Source organism: Nothobranchius furzeri, chromosome 9 (genome assembly GCF_043380555.1).
Source record: "Nothobranchius furzeri strain GRZ-AD chromosome 9, NfurGRZ-RIMD1, whole genome shotgun sequence".
Taxonomy (NCBI): domain Eukaryota; kingdom Metazoa; phylum Chordata; class Actinopteri; order Cyprinodontiformes; family Nothobranchiidae; genus Nothobranchius; species Nothobranchius furzeri.
Genome location: NC_091749.1, coordinates 8,118,496 through 8,142,369, shown reverse-complemented (window position 1 = coordinate 8,142,369; position 23,874 = coordinate 8,118,496). Strand labels below are relative to the sequence as shown.

Sequence of the window (23,874 nt, the reverse complement as noted above, 5' to 3'; positions counted from 1 at the left end):
TCAGCAACCCTGAGGAAGATGAGGAAAACGAGAGAAAGAGGAACACAGCAGACTACGATCAGCTCTTCAAAATCAAACCACTCTATTCTGATACGGTGACTGCCTGCCAGGCCCACTTTCAGCCCTATCAGAACAGCCCTTTCAGCCCTATCAGCCCTGGTTTTAGACAACAGCACAGCACTGAAACTGCTCACGTTCAGGTGTTTAATGACATTTTTCTGGCTTTAGATTCAGGTTTCCATGTGGTTCTGGTACATTTGGATCTATCTGCAGCATTCGACACGATCGATCATGACATTTTGATCACAAGACTTCACACTTGGGCTGGCATTTCAGGCACAGCCCTGGATTGGTTTAGGTCATACTTTTGTAACAGGTCTGCTAGGGTCATGTTGGATGGCTGTTCATCCGAGTCACAGCTAGGGCTGGGCGATATGACGATTTTAGACCGTTTTACGATCTACACATCTGACGGTCTGTCATTTTTGAGAGACCGTTTTATCACGATTCACAGCTCTGCTGTTGAATTTCTGCCTCTGAATGAAAAGGGAACTTACCCCAGGCGAATGACACGCCTTTGTTTGACCCTTAACCAATCAGAGTGAGTCATAGTAATACATTAGTGTCCCGCTTGTTTTCACTTGTGTGTGAACAAACATGGCTTCGGCCGCGGCTGAGAGCGATATGAGGTTTTCGTTCCGAAGAGGAACGCAGGGTTTCCTTAGCGCGCGGCGCTAACAACTTAGCGACGTGACATGTCTCGGAGAAAGCGTAAAAACACGTTGGACGCTTCTTCTGAAGCAGGAAAATAACACCGCTTCTTAAGCAGAGCACGACGCCGCCTCGGCTCGTCCACCCGAGCTGGTGTCGGTACCGGACTGAGCTCGGTCACTGGGTCGCTGGAGCTGCATCGTGACTGCCTGATGAAAAACCAACGGGTTTCATCAGACTCGTAATTTCTTGTTTTTGCTGGGACCCCCTGTATTTTACCGCTCCCTCCTGCAGTCTTCCCCTATTAACATTTAAAATGATTCTGTAAACTCCGTGTATCAATAGAAACAATCTCTGCCTCTGCCAGCTGCAGTAAATGTAGTCTCCAAATAATAAGAGGTGCATTCATCTGTGCATCTCCTTTGATCCACATTAGTGATATTTTCAGCACCAGAACAGTGAAGCAAAGAAAGATTCCTGAGTTTGTTAGTAATTTTATTTATTAGGAGCATCTAACCTGTTCTATTTTTTCTATTTATCTCTGAAATGAGATCAAATCAGTGCTTCTATGGGTTGTCTCCAATCTGCACTGGAAATTTTTACTTTATTTAGAGACTTGTTGCAGAAAATATTCAGAATGCGCAGTTATTTGCTACCACAAGCGATCTCTGGTCCAGCCACACATCAGAGCCGTATTTGAGCTTAACTATCCACTACATGAGCAACTGGGAGCTACATAGTATTTTGAACAAGTTCATGTTTGCACAATACGTTTGCAATTGACATGTTTGCACTTTAAATATGTTTACGATTTTAATTTATGTTAAGTTACTTGAAAAACGAGAAAAACTGATTTTTGTAATTGTTTCTCTCAGGGCTTTTATCATCTCTGGTGTGAGTTTAAAATATAAGTGTGTTAGCACTGTGCTGATTATCCCTAATATGAATAAATGTTTATTTATTCAATGTTTCTCTTCTTTAATACGCAATTGAAGTTATGCTATTCATGGATAAAAAATCGTGATAAAATCGAAATCGTGATAAAATATTGGAAAAATCGTGATATTCTATTTTTGCCATATCGCCCAGCTCTAGTCACAGCCTCTACGTTGGGGTGTCCCACAAGGTTCAATTCTCGGCCCGTTACTGTTCAACCTCTACATACTGCCCTTAGGAGCCATTTTCAGAAAGCACGCTGTCTCATACCATCTTTACGTTGACGACTGTCAAATCTATTCTTCATTTAAGCCAACTCAATCAACGAAAGTTCTGTCTGATTGTATTCTTGAGGTCAAGCAATGGCTAGCTAATAACTTCCTCCATCTCAATGACTCCAAAACTGACTTAATCGTTTTCAGTCCTTACAGTACCACGGCGACTCATCAACCTGACCTCAACTATCTCTCACCTAATGTATCCTCTGTAATCTCCAACCTTGGAGTAAAAATGGACCAGGCTCTGAAGATGGATGCCCAGGTCAATAACACAGTTAAATCATGTTTTTACCAACTAAGACACATCTCGAAACTAAAGCACATCCTGAGTGTCCGTCTTCTGAAATCGGTGGTCCACACTTTTATCACTTCAAGGTTGGATTACTCCAACTCCTGCTTATATGGCATCAGTAAAGCAGCTCTTTCTAGACTTCAGCTGGTCCAGAATTCTGCAGCTAGGTTGCTGACTGGAGCTGACAGAAGACAACACATTTCTCCAATTCTGAAATCTCTCCACTGGTTGCCCGTGCAGTTCAGGATAAACTTCAAAATTATGCTTCTCACTGACAAATACTTGAACCATCAAGCTCCTCCATATCTGTGTGAACTTGTCCGTTACTACAATCCGCCGTGTGCTCTCAGGTCTGAAGATAAGCTCCTCCTAGCTGTTCCGAATGCTCGTTTAAAAAGCCGTGGAGAGAGGGCTTTCTCTGTCTGTGCACCGAAGCTGTGGAACACATTACCACTGCTAGTGAGTCAAGCACCAACAGCTAGCATTTTTAAATCACGCCTGAAAACTCACTACTTCAACCTAGCTTATACAACATAATTATGAACCTCACTTACATCTGCACTGTTTAAAAATGGACTCTACAATTATCGACTTCCGTACTACTGAGGTTCTTTTTTAAAATGTTTTTCTAATTTTTTATTCACCCTGTGTCTTATTGATTTTTAGCTGTTATTTTTGGGAATTTTGTTGTCTTTCCTTTTTATCTTTTATCTGTGTTCGACATGTTTGTATAACGCCGGTTTAATTAACTAACATTTTTAGTGTACAGCGCCTTGTTTGGTTGTATTGCCTTGTGAATGCGCTTTATAAATAAAATTGAATTGGATTGGATTGGATTTCCATTGATGAAAAAATGGTGGCATCCAAGACTCGGCACAGCATAAAGCATTACCAGAAAGACAAACCAACCAAGTGGGGTTACAAGCTGTTTGTGCTAGCTGACTCCTCCACAGGATTCACCTGGAATTTCTTTGTTTGCACCGGCAAGAGTGCCTCCACCACAGGGCAGGGGCTGAGCTACTCATCAGTGTAGCTTCCTTCCTTTTCCCCTACTTGGTGGAGGCTACACGCTATTTGCAGACAACTCTTACACAAGCCCCACCTCTTTCCAAGATCTGAGTGCCAGAAATATTGGCTGTTGTGGCACAATACGAAAGTGGGTGTGGTTTACATCAATACATTATTTTAAGTCTGGAATTGATATGGATTGATCAGAAGTTGCTATGTGTATTGAGAGAGCGAGAGCGAGAGAGAGAGAGAGAGCGAGAGAGAGAGAGAGAGAGAGAGAGAGAGAGATATTTTCTATAGCGCCTCTCAAGATAATCACGATGGACCTTGGCTCCCATGAAATAAAAACAATTCTGTCCCATCACAGGGAGGGGGATATCCAGGAGGGGGAGAAGCCAACCTTACCTGGATGGCTTATGTCTTACATATTCTGGAAGTTGTGCAAATGCAGGGATGGGAGTAGATACTCTGCTAGAGTGGTGCTGGGTTGGTGCCCTCGGACTACGTGGGGCTCTGCGATGCTGCTGCTTTGGGCCCTGGAAAGATGGGTTGGGGTCTACATGCCCTGGGTGGAATTTTAGGAACGGAGGTGCCTATTGGGGCCAGTGGGGGAGCTGGCTCCCTGGAGGGCTTAGGCCAACCAGCCGTTCCTAGCCTTCCCCATACATTTTTTTCCTCCTGCTCCCTCACATCACTACACAAACATGCACATAGGACCTTGGGGGTATGGATCCCATTTCCACAGTCCTGTAGCAGCCTGCCTCCCATTTTTATTTTTATTTTTTGCACATTAAACACTTCCACCACCGACATTTCACACAAGCACACACTTAGGGCCTTGGGAGTGAGCGCACTCAATGGCATATCGCAAGAGGATCTTTCAGCCTCATCCTGAGTGCTGGTACCCACTTCCAATTTTAAACTGCATATACAGTTGTGGTCAGAAGTTTACATACACTTGTAAAAAATATTATATAATGGCTCTACTGAGTGTCCCGTTATTTCTAAAACTCAGATTTTTCTCTGATAGAGTGATTGGAACAGATACTTCTTTGTCACAAAAAACATTCATGAAGTTTAGTTCTTTAATGTCTTTATTATGGGTTAACAGAGAAAAGTGATCACATTTGCTGGGTCACAAATATACATACAGCAACATGAACTAGCAATTTTGGTGACTTAGAAACGTGTCAGTGAACTGAGCTTCATAGCATGGCCTCTTAACTTCTTGTGAGTGATTATGAGTGACTACAGCTGGTGACTTCTCTTAGGCCAGGTAAATAGGGCTCATTGGGTACAAACGCTACAATGGGAAAGTCAAAGGAGCTCAGCATGGATCTGAAAAAGCGAATTATTGACTTGAACAAGTCAGGAAAGTCACTTGGGGCCATTTCAAAGCAGCTGCAGGTCCCAAGAGCAACAGTGCAAACAATTGTTTGTAAGTATAAGGTGCATGGCACTGTTTCATCACTGCCAAGAACAGGAAGAAAACGCAAGCTATCACCTGCTGCTGAGAGAAAATTGGTCAGGAGGGTAAAGAGTGAACCAAGAATCACCAAAAAGCAGATCTGCCAAGAATTAGAAGCTGCTGGAACACAGGTGTCATTGTCCACAGTCAAACGTGTTTTGCATCTCCATGGACTGAGAGGCTGCCGTGCAAGAAGGAAGCCCTTGCTCCAAAAGCGGCACCTTAAGGCTCGACTGAAGTTTGCTGCTGATCACATGAACAAAGATAAGACCTTCTGGAGGAAAGTTCTGTGGTCAGATGAAACAAAAATCGAGCTTTTTGGCCACAATGCCCAGCAACATGTTTGGAGGAGAAAAGGTGAGGCCTTTAACCCCAAAAACACCATGCCTACAGTCAAGCATGGTGGTGGGAATATTATGCTGTGGGGCTGTTTTGCTGCCAATGGAACTGGTGCTTTACAGAGAGTAAATGGGATAATGAAGAAGGAGGATTACCTTCACATTCTTCAACATAACCTAAAATCATCAGCACGAAGGTTGGGTCTTCGGCGCAGTTGGGTGTTCCAATAGGACAATGACCCCAAACACACATCAAAAGTGGTAAAGGAATGGCTAAATCAGGCTAGAATAAGGGTTTTAGAATGGTCTTCCCAAAGTCCTGACTTAAACCCCATTGAAGACATGTGGACATTGCTGAAGAAACAAGTCCATGTCAGAAAGCCATCAAATTTAACTGAACTTCACCAATTCTGTCAAGAGGAGTGGTCAAAAATTCAACCAGAAGCTTGCCAGACGCTTGTGGATGGCTACCAAAAGCGCCTAATTTAAGTGAAAATGGCTAAGGGACATGTAACCAAATATTAGCACTGCTGTATGTATATTTGTGACCCAGCAAATGTGATCACTTTTCTCTGTTAACCCATAATAAAGACATTAAAGAACCGAACTTCATGGATGTTTTTTGTGACAAAGAAGTATCTGTTCCAATCACTCTATCAGAGAAAAATCAGAGTTTTAGAAATAACGGGACACTCAGTAGAGCCATTATATTATATTTCTTACAAGTGTATGTAAACTTCTGACCACAACTGTAGACATGGAGGGCTGTGGGGCTGTGTGGTGGTATCGGCTGGCATAGGCCAGAATATGCCTGCGCTGCCTGCTCACCACAGCCATGGAATACACCTCATCAACACTGTATTGGAGCAGGCGGAGGGAGACTAGGGGTCTTAGCACACCTCTGTTGTCGCTTGGCTTCCCAGGGCTGGAGGCTAGGAGAGGGAGCTGGCTGTCTGGTTGGGGTCTGGGGTGGTGGGTTGCTTTGCTCGGCGTTGGGTGGGGGGGTGCCTGCTCATCATCACCCCCAGCAGAAAGGGGCAAACTCTGGGAACCGGTGATGGTAGTTCACTTACCGGGACCAGAGTGAATAGGGTGTGTATGGGGAGCATGAGTGGGTGTGTAGCATCCCTTTTTGTAAGTCTGATGTTTAAATTTATAGTTGACTATATTGTCTGTCAACGTCATTGTGAAGAATTGACTATTCATAGCAGCATTAGTTGGGGTTGGAAAAGCCAGACAGGCACACGGGAGCCCCCCACCCCCAAGGACAACTTACAAGGCAGCCATTCCTAATAGTAACCACTGCAAATGTATCAGTTAAACAAGTGAACCACACCTTTAAATGATGGTATGTTCAAAGTCAAGTAACAAATGTGTTCATGATCATTCAATATGATTAATCACTGGTGCATCATAATCGTGTGTATGCAGTTTGACCATTGTAAGTCATCACAAGCCTTTATAAATGAATGGTCTCATTATCTTAGGAACAATTTATAGTAGGAGTCCCTTTATTAATATTACCATTTGATATGAAGACTGATCCTCCTCCATATTCCTCAGCCCCCACATTCAGATGGGCCTGGATGGGGTTGAAATCTTCACCAATTCTTCTGCTAGCCATCATGAGCTCCGCAAAGCAGATCAAAGAGTCACCCTGGTCAGGTCAGCCACCACCAAGGTACGTTAACTTTTCTGGGAGATGTGTGTGTGTGTGTGGTGGTGGTAAGAGGCGGGTGGGGGTGGGGGGGCTGGATGGTGACTGGGTAATAGTCACCCTGGGTGGTCAGTTTGATGATGATGCTGTTTGGTGTTTCAGAGTGGAGGTATATACCTGTATGCCAACCAGAGAGGCTGTGATGGAGACCGTGTCTACTATGATGGGTGTGCTATGGTGGCTATCAATGGAGATGTAGTAGCACAGGGGGAGCAGTTCTCCCTCAACGATGTGGTGGGTGTGACACCAGGCAGAGGCAGGCTGGGTGATGACATTGCTCTGGTGAGTAACTGATAAAGAATTGTTGGTGTTGTAGGAGGTGATTCCAGCGACTCTGGATCTGGAGGACGTCCGTACTTACAGAGGAGAGCTGTGTCAGCCACAAATGGTGAGGTGTGAACTCAACTTTTTGAACATGCGAAGCAGCTCCATGGGTCAGACATGACCAGACCGATGGCCCAGATGATGTTCTGAGGAGGGGATTAACTTTAGTCCCACCATACTTATTTAATCTATTTTCTTTAGAAGATTTTATTTTTTACCAGGTTGCTTTTTTCTTGTAGGGACGTGAACTCAGACCATGTTTTAGGGTCAAAGTTGACTTTTCTCTGTCTGGCAGTGCTGATCTCTACCTCCCCACCCATCAGCCTGTACAGTGGCACTTCCATACTCCAGAGGAGGAGATAAGGTAACAGACACTGACACTTGTGTTTCAGTAAACAGTTTAAAACTCAGCTGTTGACTGCTGCGGTTTCCAGTCTAGGGCCTGCCTGCTGGCTGTGGGACTATTTGAGGAGAAGTGGACAGGTGTGCTGAACACATGCTTATTAACCTGAATCCCATGTGTTCAGTGATGTGTGATGGTGTACTGTGTTTCAGGCTGGCTTTCTGTTGCCTCTGAGTGGCGGTGTTGATAGCTCCTCCACAGCCTGTATAATCTACTGCATGTGTGTCCTGCTGTGCCAGGCTGTCAGGAAGGGAAGTGAGTATCATTTGGTTTGTTTTCCTCTACCACTCCTTTGAAGATGCCTGCTTGTTTTCCATGTTTTTATTTGTAGACTCCAGAAAGTTGGGGAGCAACCTTTCTCTGTGGCTGTCTCCCAAGTTTAGGTCCTCCACCACCTCCCTCACACTTGGTGTCCCACAAGGTTCTGTGCTGGGGCCTCTGCTCTTCGTCCTCTATCTGCTTCCTCTTCAGCACATCCTGAGCTCCTTCAATGGAATCTCCTATCATTTTTATGCAGATGACATCCAACTGTACATCTCCTTTAAGCCCCATGAGATGTCTAAGCTGCAGCTGTTACACACCTGCTTAGACTCTATCAAAACCTGGATGGCTGGGAGCTTTCTACAGCTGAATGAAGATAAGACTCAGATCTTCATCTGTGCCCCAGACAAGCTGGTTCCCAAAGTCAGAGACTCTCTTGGTCAGCTTGCTTCTCACACCAAACCCTCCCTCAGGAATCTTGGTGTGACCTTTGACCCAGCTATCACCCTGGATTCTCATGTCAGTTCTCTTGTTCGCTCTTCCTTCTTCCATCTCAGGAACATTGCTAAGCTGAGTCCCATTCTGTCCCGCTCTGAACTTGAGACAGTTATCCACGCCTTCATCTCCTCACGCTTAGACTACTGCAACTCTCTTTTCACGTGTCTGAGCAGAACGTCCCTGAACCGTCTACAGGTGGTTCAGAATGCCTGTGCTCGGCTCCTGACCAAGTCCTCCAAACACACCCACATCACCCCGCTTCTCCTCCAGCTTCACTGGCTCTCAGACAACTTCAGGGTTCATTTCAAGATCCTGGTTCTGGTCTATAGGGCCTTACATGGACAAGCATCATCTTACATTGGTGATCTTCTTAGTCCCTACACCCCCAGCAGGTCCCTGAGGTCCAGTGACCAAAGCCTACAGGCTAAAGACCAAAGGTGACAGATCATTTGCTGCTGTGGCCCCCAGACTCTGGACCTCTCTCCCCCTGAGCCTGAGATCAGTGGACTCAGTGGTCTCCTTTAAAAAGCAGCTGAAGACTCACTTGTTCAGACTTTGGTGTGACCTTCATCACCCTCTCCTTATTCTGCCTTTCCCGTGATCCACTGATTTCCCTCTTTCCTATTCATTTTCTATCTCCCTTTCCTTACGTAATTTTTTTCACAAATTAAATATTTTTCTCATTTGAAACATTTTTAATCTTTTTTTATGTTAAAATTTTTTTCTTGTGAAGCGCCTCATGATTTTTATCTTGAGAGGTGCTATAGAAAAGATAGTTTTCTTTATTTCTCTCCCAGATTGAGGTGATTGTGTCTCTTATCTCTTACCCTAAGCCGTTCCACTCGGGTTAGGGTAAGAGATAAGCAGAACAAACTGAGTGATGCTAGTCTGTCTAAGGCAAAATCCGGGCAGACACTGTGCAACTTTTTACCTTTTTTGAGCCGATTTTCCACTCGTGCGAGAATCCACAAGATTGGGGCGAGTTTTGTGTCGTGTAGTGTACAGGAGATAACGATAGGCTATGTGACCAGCTACGGTCAGTAATCGTGAGCTTGCACGGATTTCTGGTGTGTTAGATATTTTGCCTTTCCCTCGTGTGTGCATCACACTGTTGAAGTGGCGCTGTGAGTGGCTGCGACTCAAAAAATACCAGAACCGCTCACAGCGCAGACGTGCATCAACGAGGCTCGCCAGCTATTTCTCTACTAACACTTCTCAGTAGTTTTTATTTCTGCACTATTCTTTACGCACACAATGACAAAGATTGTCAAGAAAGCATGTTTATGACAAATTAAACTGATCACAAAACATTGATTTACTTTCTTTCGTGTTCATCCTCAAAACCCCATACATCCCTGTGTGTCCTTCTACAGCACTCCCAAAGGACAACAGACATCAATAACAGCACAAAAAAGTCCGACGTGTTGCTAACAGACATACAGTGTGAGCACATGACTCGTGAGATTTGCTCTGCGGGGAAGTCGTACAGTTTGAGCTGAAGCTGAGTGCTGTGAGTGGGAAAAAATCATACAGTGTCTGCCCAGCTAGGGATGTCCCGATACAACTGATATGATACCGATATTGCAGCCTTCAGTATTGACCGATATCGACATCAATCCGATAACAATATCAGCAAAAATCATACATACTTTTACCTATTTCATAGTGTGGAATGTACGAAAGGCTTGATCAGTGATATTACTCAATTGGAGAACAAGAGCCAATAACAGTAAGTGTGTAAAAAAAAAAAAAAAAAAAAAAAATTCTTAACCATTGGTTGGAAAAATGTGAACCTTAACGGACTGCTTATATTGGAGATGTTTGATGCCGTCCGATATAAACCGATACACTGTTTTTGGGCTGATATCAAATTACTTCCGATTTTGGAACGGGATATCCCTGTGTCTAAATAAACCCAGCAGATGTGTCCTGGTGTCTCAGACAGCCAGGTGCTAGAGGATGTCCGCAGAGTTGTTGGAGACGAGTCCTACACCCCCCAGCATCCGGAGGAGCTGTGTGGGCGTATCTTCACCACCTGCTACATGGCCAGTGAAAACTCCTCAGAAGGAACTTGCAGCAGGGCTCGAGAACTGGCCAGCCAGATTGGCAGGTAGGCAAGTTTCAGAAAAGTCGTCAAGGGCGGGTCACGACCCTCAAACTAGGTCACAAGTGACTGTAGCTCAGGCGTAAAGGTGTCTTTGATCTTCCAGCACACACTTGAACATTAATATTGACCTGGCAGTGAAAGGCATTCTGGGTATCTTCTCTGCGGTTACTGGAAGGTGGCCTCAATTCACTGCAAAGGGAGGAAGCATCAGAGAAAACCTAGCTCTGCAAAATGTACAGGTCAGTCTGTCTCTCTCTCACACACACACACACACACACACACACACACACACACACACACACACACCTCTAGGGGTGCAATGGATCATCACTTCACAGATCTCTCTACGGTTCGGCACACACACGATCTGCAGACTGGTCACGTAACGGGTGGAGGCGCCACCTGTTCAATCCAAATGGGAAAAGCACAGCGGTGGTCGAGGAGCTTGAAAAACCACCTGCATCATTTAAGTCCCATGTATAAGAGCATTTCAGCTTCCCTGTGAAACACGACGGTGATACAAACGGCGAAGAAAACAAAAACACGGGCCTCAAGTCTGAACGCACAGCGCCGCACACATGTACCTCCGATCTCTGTGAAAGGACGGAGGAGGGTGGCATGCACAAAATGCCTGGGAGAGTTATTACATCAACATATTGGGACTTGAAATATTGTTGGGGACAAATCTGTAAAAGTGGGAAGAAAATTAATGGTGCTTTAGAAATGCGAGGAAATGAAAGCAGGACACGCAGCTAGTGACCACTATGGCAATCCGTTTATCATTTAATCAGCCGTCGGATCTCTCTGTAATTCTTACTAATTGAACAGAAAAATGTCACACAAAGCGTGACATAAAGAGAAAACAAAGCTATTTGTCTTTTATTTTTGCTGAACCGAATAAATAATCGGATCCGTGACTGAAAACCGTGATCCAATCTGAACCGTGAGTTTTTGGTCTGTTGCACCACTAAATGTGTTTGTGATGAGGCCTTGCTGTAGAAGGCCTCCTCTCACCTTCACCTGTCAGGCTTGTGACAGTTTAACCACAGTCTTCACCCTTTCGTAGTTTCAGGAAGATGAAGCTTTCACTTCTTGTTGGGCTGGAGATCATGTTGGTTTTCAGTCTGCAGGTTTTGGTTTGAGTCTGCAGCTCTGAGACTGGAATGAACCCTTCTGTACTAAAAAGGATGAGTTTATTCATCTCCACTTGCCTCCAGTGGGACAACAGATGCATGAATGAAGTAGCTAAAAGGTGAGGAGGGAGATGGTCCTATGGTTGCCACCCAATGCTGCTTGTGAATGACCCTTAGCCCGAAGGTCCCCCCCCCCCCCCCCCCGTGCTGGACCGGCACCATGACTGTATAACTCCTCCCAGCCTTGATCAGCATCAGGAGTCATGCTGGCTCTAGCGCTGTGTGTTTGTGTTGTCACCAGGCCCGACTCCGGATGGTTCTGGCTTACCTTTTTGCCCAGCTGAGTCTGTGGACCCGCGGTAAGCCAGGTGGATTGCTGGTTCTGGGTTCTGCCAACGTAGATGAGAGGTGATGCACCCATGTGTTTGTCATCAGAAAACAGCTGATGGTGTACCTACTGTCTGCACTTGAACCATTTAATTAGACCTTGACCTCTTCTCCTCAGCCTCACAGGATATTTCACCAAGTACGACTGCTCCAGTGCAGACATCAACCCGATTGGTGGAGTCAGCAAGACAGATCTGAAGAGTTTCTTGCTTTATTGTGCAGAGAAGTTCCAGCTTACTGCTCTGACAGGGTGAGGATGACCTTCACACTCAGACCTCACACATGCATGTGGAACTGTGTGGAAGCTGTTAGCTGGCTGGTTTCTCTGCAGAATTTTGGCTGCTCCACCCACAGCTGAACTGGAGCCTCTGACAGATGGACAAGTGACTCAGACAGATGAGGTAAGACACGACACTCCCCTTATAACGCTCACCCACCTTGTCCCTGATGCCACATGCTCTTACACTGAAAAAGTACACACCCCATTACAATCGTCATTAACACTGCGTCTATGGCATAGTATGAGCCAGCGAGCCGTCCCGCCATCATTTGGACAGCCTGTCTTCTAAAATGACGGCCTAAATATTGAGTGACGGCTTGCAAATTTGATGGCTTTTCCGGCTCTTGGAGAGTACAGATGCTTTTTTCTCCTCTCCCTCCCTCCTTATCCCAAGGCTCTTTGTCCTGTCTGTGCACGGCGTTTCTGCATTTTTTCTGGAAACTGGAAATTATTAAAAATGGATCTGGTCAGTTGGTCTCTCAACGCGATTGTCAACAATTTTTCAACGATGAGAATGGGAGAAGGGGCTCCCAGATGCCCCTCTGGGACAGAGCCAGCTGGGTATATCATGGACTCCTGGAAACAGTGGAACCTGATCTCCCTCTCTCAACTGTCTGTAGAGGATTCTGAAGATGTCTGGATATTCGTCGTTTTGGTGTCGGGATTCCTGCTGTTTGGCCTGAGCAGTTACCTGGCTTACTGGAAAATTAACGAGCTTTCGAGGAATATTGGCTCGATCCTGGAGCTCAGGGATGGAATGCATCACGCTGTGAACGCACAAACTCATGTAACTTTTGATGAGTCGAAAGCTTGGAACTTTGGCTGAGAGGCTCTGGCACAAAAGGTGGATTCCATCAAGGAGCGAGTGGACGGATCAGCACGGATTGGGATTGATTAATTACGCCGTTATTGGATCTAGAGGGGTTGAAGACCAACAGAACACTAAGACAGAGAGGAAAGTATCTCTGTCCCCAAAACAATTTTTATCTGAATCTGGTGCCCTTGGAGCCTGTGAGGCTGAAGTGATAACTCTCGCCTCAGAAGAAATGAGGAATGCTGCTGTTGTTATGGAAACCCTTTCTCCCTATCCCAGTCTGGGCGGGACTGTGACCGATGAAGGCCATGGAATCGTATCTAGGAGTCACTGTGCACTCTAACCCATTATCTCCATCCCCTGTCCAAACGGAAGTGATGAGCGCTGCTCCATGCGGCTGCACGCACTGAAGTGAGGAGAGTCCCAACCCTACCTCCCCACCTAGTGGACACTTATGCTGTGTTCGTCTGAAGTCTGTGTGCATATCTGTGAGGTGGTTTTTTGCATAGCAAAGCTGCCTTCTCTGTTGAGGGTAACTCTGAAGTGCCTATTTTTCCTCCACCTGACTCTGCCCTCAAATATAAACCCTCTGATCTAAATTAAGGTAGCACGACTCAGGTTGCGAATGACCACAGTCACCAATTCTTGTCATGTGTCTATGTATGTATGTCTGATCTCAGAATTGAGTGTACTGAAACTCTAATTTCCCTCTGGGATTAATAAAGTATTTTTGAATTGAATTGAATTGAAAGCCGTCTTTATTTTCTGAAATATCAAATCTAGAATTTGCCTTTTGTTGAAGTAAAATAAAAATCTGATTTTTGTACAAATCATTTGGCAAAGATGTTCAAGTGGAAATATGCAGATTCATTGCGGGGGGTCTAACCCTAACCCAGCGTGCAGGGTTCGAATGGCAATGAACCTGTCACAATTAGGGCAGGAGGAAGTTTAGGGCCCAAGATGCAGGAAAACCAAATGAACGAGGCAGGAGGTAGGTGATGAAAATAAATCCTTTATTTAGGAGTAATCCAATGGCAGCGAGCCAAAAAACCAAAAATCCAAATGACTAAACCAGAGATCCAAAAACACTAGAAGCTAGAGAGCCAAACGAGAACGAGACTGACAAGAAACAATGAACCGTCAAAACGTTGAGACACAGACAGGGCTTTATACACTGGATGAGAGGGAGATGAACTGCAGGTGTGTGGGGAGAGAGAGACCAGGTGAACTCAATTACTAATCAGGGAGAAAACTAACATGATCTAAGAATAAAACCTAAAGACAAGAAGAGCAGGAAACATAACTAATAATCTAAGGGGGGAGAAAAACCTCAAACACTGATGGGAAAAACACACTAAAGAGACTAATAACATGAACAGCTGTAGCTAAAGGAAAATGACCTAAGAGAAAAACCTAAAGACCAGAAGGGCAGCAAACATAACTAATATTGTAAGGGGGGCGAGGGCTGAAACTAAAGGAAAACACTACAGAAAGAAAAACTACAGGGGCGTGACTAAAAGGGGGCCACGGGAGCACAGGATCTGGGAGAGGGATACCTGAGGAGGGAAAACTAGAGGGCTGAAGATCTGGGGGAAAATGGAGAACGCCAGGAGACACATGAGGGAGACGCAGACGAGGACACATGAGGGCTCTAGGAGACACAAAAGGAGAACCTAGAGAGGGATGGAGAACACAAAGACACATGAGGGGAGATGCAGACGCAGACCATGACAGTACCCCCCCCCCCACCCCCACCCCCAAGGGGTGGATACCAGACTCCCACAAGACGATAGACAAACAAGAGACAAGGGGACCAGGGACCAGATGAGTCTGGGGGTCAGCGACGGGGAGACAGGAGCCGGGAACAGAGAAGTCTGGGGGGCCGGCGACGGAGAACCAGTAGCTGTGAGTTGGAGTTGGGAAATCTGGGGGCTCTGGAGGAGGACAAAGAGGGAACATAAGAGGAGGTTGACGAAGAGGGGACTTCAGAGGAGGGCGACGAGGAAGGGATTCTAGAGGAGGAGGACGAGGAAGGGATTCTAGAGGAGGAGGATGAGGAAGGGATTCTAGAGGAGAAGGACAAGGAAGGGATTCTAGAGGAGGAGGACGAGGAAGGGACTCTGGAGGGTGAAGGGACGAAGACTCTGGAGGGTGAAGGGACAAAGACTCTGTAGGGTGTGGGGACGAAGACTCTTGTGGGGACGAAGACTGCAGGTGGCGGCTCAGGAGACGAAAACTCTGCAGGTGGCGGCTCAGGAGACACTTTAGGTTCAGCTGTCGACTCAGGAGACACTAGACTCGGCTGGCGAGAACACTTTAAACTCGGCTGGAGAGGACACTTTAAACTCGGCTGGCGAGGACACTTTAAACTCGGCTGGCGAGGACACTTTAAACTCGGCTGGCGAGGACACTTTAAACTCAGCTGGTGAGGACACTATAGGAGTGGGCCCTGCAGGTGAAGACTGCAGGCTGGAACGTAGACTCTGGAGGCGTCGATTCTGGAACTGGAGGCGTAGACTCTGGAACTGGGGGGCGTCGACTCTGGAACTGGAGGCGCCGACTCTGGAACTGGAGGCGCCGACTCAGGAACTGGAGGCGTAGACTCTGGAACTGGAGGCGTCGACTCTGGAACTGGAGGAGTCGACTCTGGAACTCTGGCGCCAACTCATGGACGGACAGGACTGGATCCTTGTGGACGAGCTGGACCAGAACCCCACGGATGGGCTGGACCGGAACTCTTGGACAGGCTGAGGTGCGGCCTCTGGAACTGGATACGGCGCGACCTCTGGGACCACCGCTGGAACTGGACACACTGCGACCTCCGGGACCACCTCTGGAACTGGATACAGTGCGACCTCCGGGACCACCGCTGGAACTGGATACGGTGCGACCTCGGGGACCACGCTGGAACTGGATAAGGCGAAGGCAGGTAGAGCTTAGGCTTGAACTGTAGAGCAGGGGCCTCTTGAATAGGCGGCACAACTCTGGCTTCAGACTGTTGCATGGGCTTTGGCTTGGGTTGCAGAGCAGGGGCCTCTTGGACAGGTGGAAGTGTTTAATGTGCAAATACAATTGGGGGGCAGGCTGCCACAGGAATGCGGAAATGGGATCCATACCTGCACTCCCTGACTTGTTCTCCCCTCAAGGTCCTATATGCATGTTTGTGTGATGATGTGAGGGAGCAGGAGGAGAAAAATGTACGGGGATGGGGAGGAACGGCTGGTTGGACTTAAGCCCTCCAGGGAGCCAGCTCCCCCACTGGCCCCAATAGGCACCTCTGTGCCCAAAATTCCACCCAGGGCATGGAGACCCCAGCCCATCTCGCCAGGGCCCAAGGCAGCAGCATTGCAGAGCTCCTTGGAGTCCGAGGGCACCAATCCAGCCCCGCCACAGCAGAATATCTACTCCCATCCCTGCATTTGCACAGCTTCCAGAATATATAAGACATAAAACATCCAGGTAAGGTTGGGTAACCACCCTCCTGGATATCCACTTCACCCGTGATGGGACATAATTATTTCAGAGGAGCCAAGGTCCACCTGAGCCTGGGCCAGGCGCTGCCGCATGTTCCTGTCTTCTTCTCGGCATCACCCCAGTGCTTGTATCTAGATCGAGGGACTTCAAGAAAAAGCTTCCCTGTTGACCTAGTGGACTGTGTTAGCTGATGTATGGACAAGGAGTCCGAGAGATGGGCCAGACCCAGGCCGTGGATACTCGTGAACGTGAACATTATGATTTTGAATTGTATTCTGTAAAACACAGGAAGCCAGTGCAGTTCTAAGAGAATGGGAGTAATATGGCTGCACCTAGGTGTGTTAATGAGGAGGCGGGCTGCAGAATTTTGGACCAGTTGAAGACTAGCGATTGAGGACTTGGATAAACCGACATACAGAGAATTGCAGTAATCGATGCGTGAGCTTATAAGGTCATTAATGACTTTGTTCAGGTCAAAGCGGTTTAAAAATAGTTTCAGCCTGGAAAACCCCCTAAGTTGATAAAAACTTGACTACGTCATTGATCTGTTTGTCGAAATGCATTTGTTCATCGAAGATGACACCAAGGTTTCTAAAACTTGGTCATTTATCCTCTGTTGTCAAGATGAACTTAAGGAATTTGGGTGTTCCTTTTGACCAATCAATGTCTCTTGAAGGCCACTCAAAAACGCTGGTCAAAAACTGTTTTTATCATTTAAGAAATATCTCCAAACTGTGAAGGTTGGTGTCAAAACATGAACTAGAAATGGTTATCCATGCATTTATCTCCTCCCGTCTAGATAACTGTAACACACTCTTCACATGTTTTAACAGAAGAGCCCTTGACCTCCTTCAGTTGGTCCAGAACTCTGCGAGGCTCCTAACTGGAGCAAATAGAAGAGCACACATCACTCCTATTCTGATGTCTCTGCACTGGTTACCCGTTAACTTTAGAGTTCATTTTAGAATCCTGACTAGAACTTTCAGAGCTCTACATGGTCAAGCTCCTCCCTATATTACTGAACTGTTAAAGCCTTATGCTCCAACCCGAGCCCTCAGGTCCACACACCAGAACCTTCTAGAAGTTCTGTAGACCAGATATAAAAGTCGAGATGATCGCTCCTTCCAGACTGTTGCACCCCGACTCTGGAATGATCTTCCTTTATCCTTACACAGCATTGAGAGTCTGGACACTTTAAAAAACAGCTAAAGACCCTTTTATTTAAAGCTGCTTTAACCTAAATATTTTATTGTCTTATTTTAACGCAAATTTCTAATCCTTCATCTGTTTATGAAATTTTATAATTTTATGACTTTATTATTTTTTATTATTTTCTGATGTTAATCTAATTGTTTTGAGATTATTTTTTATATTGTTTTGATCTATGTGAAGCACCTTGTGATTCTATGTCTGTCATGTCTGAGGCACACCTGTACATTATTCATACTGTCTAATTAGCCCCTTGATATGCAACATCTGTGAGGTGGGATTGATTAACTTGGTTAAGGAAAAGTGCTCACTAACGCACATGTAGACAGATTTCAGAATTGGAGCGTCATGGGTCTTTTGTGCATGTAGAAAAAATTTCAGATGTTTGAGTTCATCTCATAAAAAATGGGAGCAGAAACAAAAGTGTTACATTTATATTTTTGTTCAGTGTAATTAGTTGACAAATAAATTATTTTGATCTTTCAGGGGTTTAGAATTGTTCTTGTTAAGTTGAACTGGTTGTGAGTAGTGTACAAAACCTCCACTAGCAGCTACCAGAATGTTGAAAAGCAACACTGTTCTTCCCTGTTTCTGTCTCTAAGCACCACGGTCTTCTCCACAGGCAGACATGGGCATCACCTACTCAGAATTATCAATGATTGGACGACTGAGGAAGATCTCCAAGTGTGGCCCGTTCAGTATGTTCTGTAAGCTGATTCACATGTGGAAGGATATTCTCTCACCAACAGAGGTGCATCATCTGATCTGCACATCCACTTGTCGTCTGACTACATTCCTCTATCTGTTTTAAATGCACATGATAAAAGGAAATGAGCATCGCCCACAGAGAGCAAGTCCCAAGAGGATCAATAAAGTATCCATTTATTTTTTAAAATGAGGAACATTTCAAACCAGTGTGTAGAAAAAATGGCTCTACCTGCACTTAGAATTGACACTTTTTAGCTAATCATTCTAACCATAACCACTATGGTTAGCTGATGGGGGCTGATGGTTTGGGCTGGTTCTTCATCTACAGGATGTATTGGGTCCACCACAACCACCTTAGGCAGATCACTGAAGCCCCTGTTGCAAGCTCTAGTCTTCAGCTGAGTGTTGTAGTAGGATCTAAAGGGAGCTCTGTGTTCACTCATAGAACGTCAAAGAGCTGAAGCCACAGAATCCCCTAAGACCATGCACCTCGGCACTGGTAGAACAAATCAGAGCCGGGCGGGGGGCGGAGCAAATTACCAGGCCCTTTAAGCCCAAATTATAAAGGTCATGAAAATGTAATTAACCTTGCGTTTCGAGTAGTGTTAGTGACTGAGGAGAAAGATGTCTTCCTTGAACCCCAGTACTTAAAATCGTGGCACCATCCTCTCATCCACAAACCAACCAGGCCAATAAAATCTATCTTTTCCTTTAGCCCACAGCTTCTGGACCCCCAAATGCCCTGCTGTCAATGAGTCATGTAGCTGTTCCAAACCCTTTGGTATAAGGGACTTTGGGATCACTTGAACCTGCTGTGCCCACGGCCGGTTTCTCATTGCAGGGGCCCCACCGACCCCCACCCCAACCCCCCGCCTTCCCCCCACGTCACTGCCACCCTGTAGCACTTTTTAGACATTTCATAACATTGTCAGTATTTAAATTGCTTACTTATGTAAATATATAAGTATTTAACTCTAAATGGACAAATGCGCATTTTTCCAATATTAGGGGGATACGTCCCACTTGTCCTCCTGGTCCCTATGCAGTTACTTATAAAACCAAGCACACCATTGTTTTTCTTGTGATATTCCCAATAAGTTAGATGTGTCACATGACCCTCTTCCTATTGAAAAAACAAAAGTTGGATCCAAGATGGCCGACTATAATTTGGTCATCATGGTCACCACCCATCTTGAAAAGTTTGCCCCCTCTTATATACTAATGTGCCACAAACAGGATGTTAATATCACCAACCACTCCCATTTAATTAAGGTGTATCCATATAAATGGCCCACCCTGTAGTTTTATGTGCAAATACATCTAATAACACTCATCAAAAATTGCTGATTTATAGACAAAAATCATCCTCCTCTTTGCACAGGAAGACTTCAATAACTTAAGTGTCATAAAGCACTCGCTGCATTTTAGTTCCATCAGTAAGTCCTTCGCTATGGACATGGAGGCCAAAGCTGAGAATCGTAGACAAACTAGTTAGCGACAGGGTTGAGTGGCCTCTCGTAATAAGGATCATCTTCTCTGGAAATGTCCATCTTTAAAATGGAACTGAAATAATCCTTGAGGCCAAGTCAGTTTCTTCTTCGCCATTAACCATCCACCTAGTTTGCCATCTGTTGACAAGTGATGATGTTGGTGGACAGCTGGTGAGGAATTGTACCCATAATGACAGCATTTCCATCAGTAACAGGTATGAATGCTTTGATCCAATCACGTGATCTAGGGCTGCACGATATTAGGAAAACCTGTGATATGTGATAACAGTGATTAATATTACGATGATGATATTACTTGAAATAAATAAAAACTTAACTCAGGAACAAAAATAATCAAACATAAAAAGGGACAAAAAAATTGTAAACATGAGAAAAGCAAAAGATGTGAGGAAAGGGAAAAACAAAATGAACAAGAAAAGGCAATCAGTGGATCCTGGGAAAAGCAGAATCAGCAGAAAGAGCAGAACAAAGCTAACTCAGGTGTTTGCTAACCATCAAAATTAAGTGCCGTCCGCCTCGGGGGCGGGCATCTGACCTATGAGAACCCACCCAACTGGCCAAATGAGTGAAGAGCTCTATTTGATTTATTAAAAAACATAATGATTCCGTTTGACAGCATGCATTATGTTTAGCAAACATTTGAGCTGACCATTCATTGCAATATTTATCTTTTCTTCACGATTATGCATATTGTGCATGCTGATATCGCGATAACGATGCATTTATGATATATTGTGCAACCCTAACGTGATTGGAAATCGAGCCAGATCACGGGTTTTTGAAAGGATCGGAATCGGGAGAAATAAATCTGATTCAACCTTTTAAAACAACAAACATGACTTTTACAATTAATCCCAAGATAGAGATTCTCAAATTCTGTAAAAATCTCTTGGTTTTAATTTCAGTAACCCTTCTACATTAATATTTGTTTCTTGTATGAAAACATCACAGTAACGTCACACAATTTACGGCAGGCAAGGAGTCGGACACCAAGTGCCGCTGTTAGCAAGCCTGTTTACTCAGAGCCAACATCTCTCCTCAGGAGAGCTCAAATATCTGCAGCTTGGTGGTGTCTTAAACTGGACAGCAACGGCAGAGCTACAGGCTGTGTCTCAATTCAGGGTCTGCGTCCTTCGAAGGACCCAGCCTACTCGGCCGACGTGGGCTGCGTCCTCCGTCTGCCGGGTAGACCGGATGTTAACGGCTGTGAATTTGGACAGGCCTAGCCTTCATGAATTCCCGCCTCTCCCTCGGCAAACGTTCCGTCGCCTAGCAACCGTGGAACCGCTGAGCAGAAGGGAGAAGGAACTTTAAACGATGGAGCTCGAAGTTCTATTTAGATCTTTAATCATTTCCTTGACTGTTGGAGAGCTAATTCGGAGAAAATACTTTCGACAAGCTGAGCCTGAGCAAAGATGTGATAACAGTTTTTAATACTGTCTAAGGGTCTTAATTTGACCAAAACCGATTTATCACCTTTTAAGACTTTTCAGACCCAGCGGGATACCCTCTAGTAAACAATTCTCATTTGTAAACCAAAATAAAATTCAAGGGTTTAATGCAGAACTGATTTTATTTAGACATTTCTTTTATATGTACATGTTTAATCTTTATTAACCATTTTTTCTAGCAAAGTAAAAAGCTGTCAAAGTTCTCCCTTCTCTCCTGGGCCCTCTGCAGCCTCATGTTCTCCCTGATCAGCTCCAGGAGCTGGTCATCGCTGTCACCTTCCCCTGGATGCCCATTTTCTCCAGAATAGTCTCAACAAACATGTAAGAAAAGAAACAGGAAGAGAAAAGAGGACAACGGGTTATTCCTTTCATGTTTTCGCAGAAAAAATAAACTCAAACGAGTTTTTAAAATATGAGATGTTATTGTACCTCCATGCCACAGCCGCCGAATACTTTGCTCCGGTGATCATGTGGTCCATCTCCGCCCTAAGCTTAATAAATTCCCTGGTTTTCTCTTGTACCTAAAATACAAACTTCTATTAAAATCAGGGGAAAAATGTAGCGGGAGAAGTAGGACACCGAGCGGCCGAACATACGAGCTGAGACCGCAATACAAGCACTTTTACTGTAACATTTCTAACTAAAATAACGTTCATGTATCACCAAAAGTCCTTAACCTAACAGTTTTCAAGTTTATACTGACATTTATATGCGCAATCCTCTCCGACAGCTCCCGCTTCACTGTCCGCCGTTTTTCTGCCGGCCGGCCCGCAAGGCATCTTGGGAAATGCTACCCATTGAAGGATACACCGGACCCATCCTTCATTTAGGCAAAAAGAAGGCCGGATTCGTCGACCGCATTTGAAGGAGTCTTCGAATTGGGACAGGCCTAGTCGCGGCGCTGTGACGTAACCGGCCGACGTAGGATGCATACCCTGATTTGAGACACAGCCACAGACACTTGTAATGTGTGCATACTGGGTATTCAACATGCTGGAAAGGACACAGCTCCATGATTCGCAGCCTTCAAAACAAGCTACTTTCACTGTAGGCTTTTCCCTTCAGGCATCAACAAAGCAAATCACTGGTCTCCATTAATTCCCAGTTTACTTCCAACAGTCACAGTTCACAGTGAAGTCAGACAAAAACACGGAGCCAGTCGACAGAGAAAATTACGCTAATGAACAAAGAGAAGTTGCCAACAGACTGCAAAACATCTGGGTTTCTAATTCTCCAGCACGGAGCTGCACGCTGAAGCTACAGGTGTTATGCAGACTAAAGTTACCCTGCCTGCCAAAGGCTCCACCTGCCTGCTCCGCCATGTGAGCACGCATTGTTCACAGCTGCATATTGAGGGCGTATACAACTTGAAATAAGAGCAACGCTGCTAATTTTCAATATATTCACAATATAAGCAAATTTTAATTGGTGTACTTCCTAAATAAATGAAAGTGAAACTTAAAGGACAGTTTGGATGTGTGCTCTCCTTATTTTAATGCTTTTTTGAAAAGCATCAGATCGGGACTCGTATCGGCAGAAACTCTAAATCAAATGAGTCGGAATCGGATCGGGAGCAAAAAACAAACCATGATTGGAACATCCCTAGTAACAGGTCTTTTTCAGTACCTGCTGTGATGGGGTTCCAAGTGTACCGTGCCGGGTTGAAAGTGTGGTACCAGCACCTGTCACTCATTGGCTAGAGCAGTTTTTCCCAACCCTTGTTCTCAGGAACCACTTTCCTGCATGTTTTCCATGTTGCCCTTTCAAACACCAGTGTGTCTTTGCTGCCACACACCTGACTTAAATGAATGAGTGATTAACCGGTATCTACAGGATTTGATGTCCTCCTGAGAAGCCAGTGTAAGTCAGGTGTGCTGAAGTAGAGACGTGGAAAACACGTAGGACAGTGGTCCCTGAGGAACAGGGTTAGGAGACACTGCGCTAAAGGGTCGAGTTACTGGTTGCTCCCGAGTTTACTGCCTGCTGCCCACAGCTTTTTTCTAGGTTCACTGTCGGACAAAAAGCCAGACACTAAGCAGAATGTTCAACATCACCCTCATTGTAGGGTTGTATTTGGCACAAAAATCACCTCACGGGCCTACCCAGTCCCTCAGCCTCTCCAGTAGCAGGTGATGGTCAACAGTGTCAAAGGCTGCAGTCAGGTCCAGCAGGACCAGAACAGAACAGTCCCCTGCATCACCGTGAGTCAGAAGGTCATTAGAGACCCTAAGAAGAGCTGTTTCAGTAGAATGAGCTCTACGAAGACCTGACTGGAAACGTTCAGAGCAGAAGTTTAGATGTTTATTGGATCTACAGTAGCCTTGTAGATGCTCTCAGCCTTCACTTATGCTGTGGGACTTAAGCTCATGGTTGTCTCCCCTCAGGTGGCTCAAAAGGTTAAACTCTTCTTCAGACGGTACTCAGCGAATCGCCACAAGATGACCACGATAACTCCGTCCTACCACGCTGAGAGCTACAGTCCTGATGACAACCGTTTTGACCTGCGACCGTTCCTCTATAATACACGCTGGCCCTGGCAGTTTAGGTGCATTGACAACCAGGTAAG

General features: G+C 45.4%; 1 protein-coding gene across 4 annotated transcripts in view; it reads left to right on the top strand.

The window, feature by feature from the left end:
* LOC107374305 (glutamine-dependent NAD(+) synthetase) overlaps nucleotides 1-23,874 on the top strand; it is a 64,830-nt gene that overhangs the window by 19,926 nt on the left and 21,030 nt on the right. For all 4 annotated transcript variants that reach the window (XR_011521542.1, XM_070554626.1, XM_070554628.1 and 1 more), the window contains exons 8-20: nucleotides 6,595-6,712; nucleotides 6,851-6,982; nucleotides 7,065-7,136; nucleotides 7,312-7,436; nucleotides 7,507-7,555; nucleotides 7,628-7,730; nucleotides 10,176-10,344; nucleotides 10,445-10,580; nucleotides 11,776-11,882; nucleotides 11,980-12,111; nucleotides 12,193-12,262; nucleotides 18,261-18,389; nucleotides 23,693-23,869. Coding sequence is in view for 3 of the 4 variants with exons in the window: in XM_070554626.1 (XP_070410727.1) it covers nucleotides 6,595-6,712; nucleotides 6,851-6,982; nucleotides 7,065-7,136; nucleotides 7,312-7,436; nucleotides 7,507-7,555; nucleotides 7,628-7,730; nucleotides 10,176-10,344; nucleotides 10,445-10,580; nucleotides 11,776-11,882; nucleotides 11,980-12,111; nucleotides 12,193-12,262; nucleotides 18,261-18,389; nucleotides 23,693-23,869 (1,519 nt within the window). In the remaining variant the exon portion in view is untranslated. The remainder of the gene's footprint in view (nucleotides 1-6,594; nucleotides 6,713-6,850; nucleotides 6,983-7,064; nucleotides 7,137-7,311; nucleotides 7,437-7,506; nucleotides 7,556-7,627; nucleotides 7,731-10,175; nucleotides 10,345-10,444; nucleotides 10,581-11,775; nucleotides 11,883-11,979; nucleotides 12,112-12,192; nucleotides 12,263-18,260; nucleotides 18,390-23,692; nucleotides 23,870-23,874) is intronic.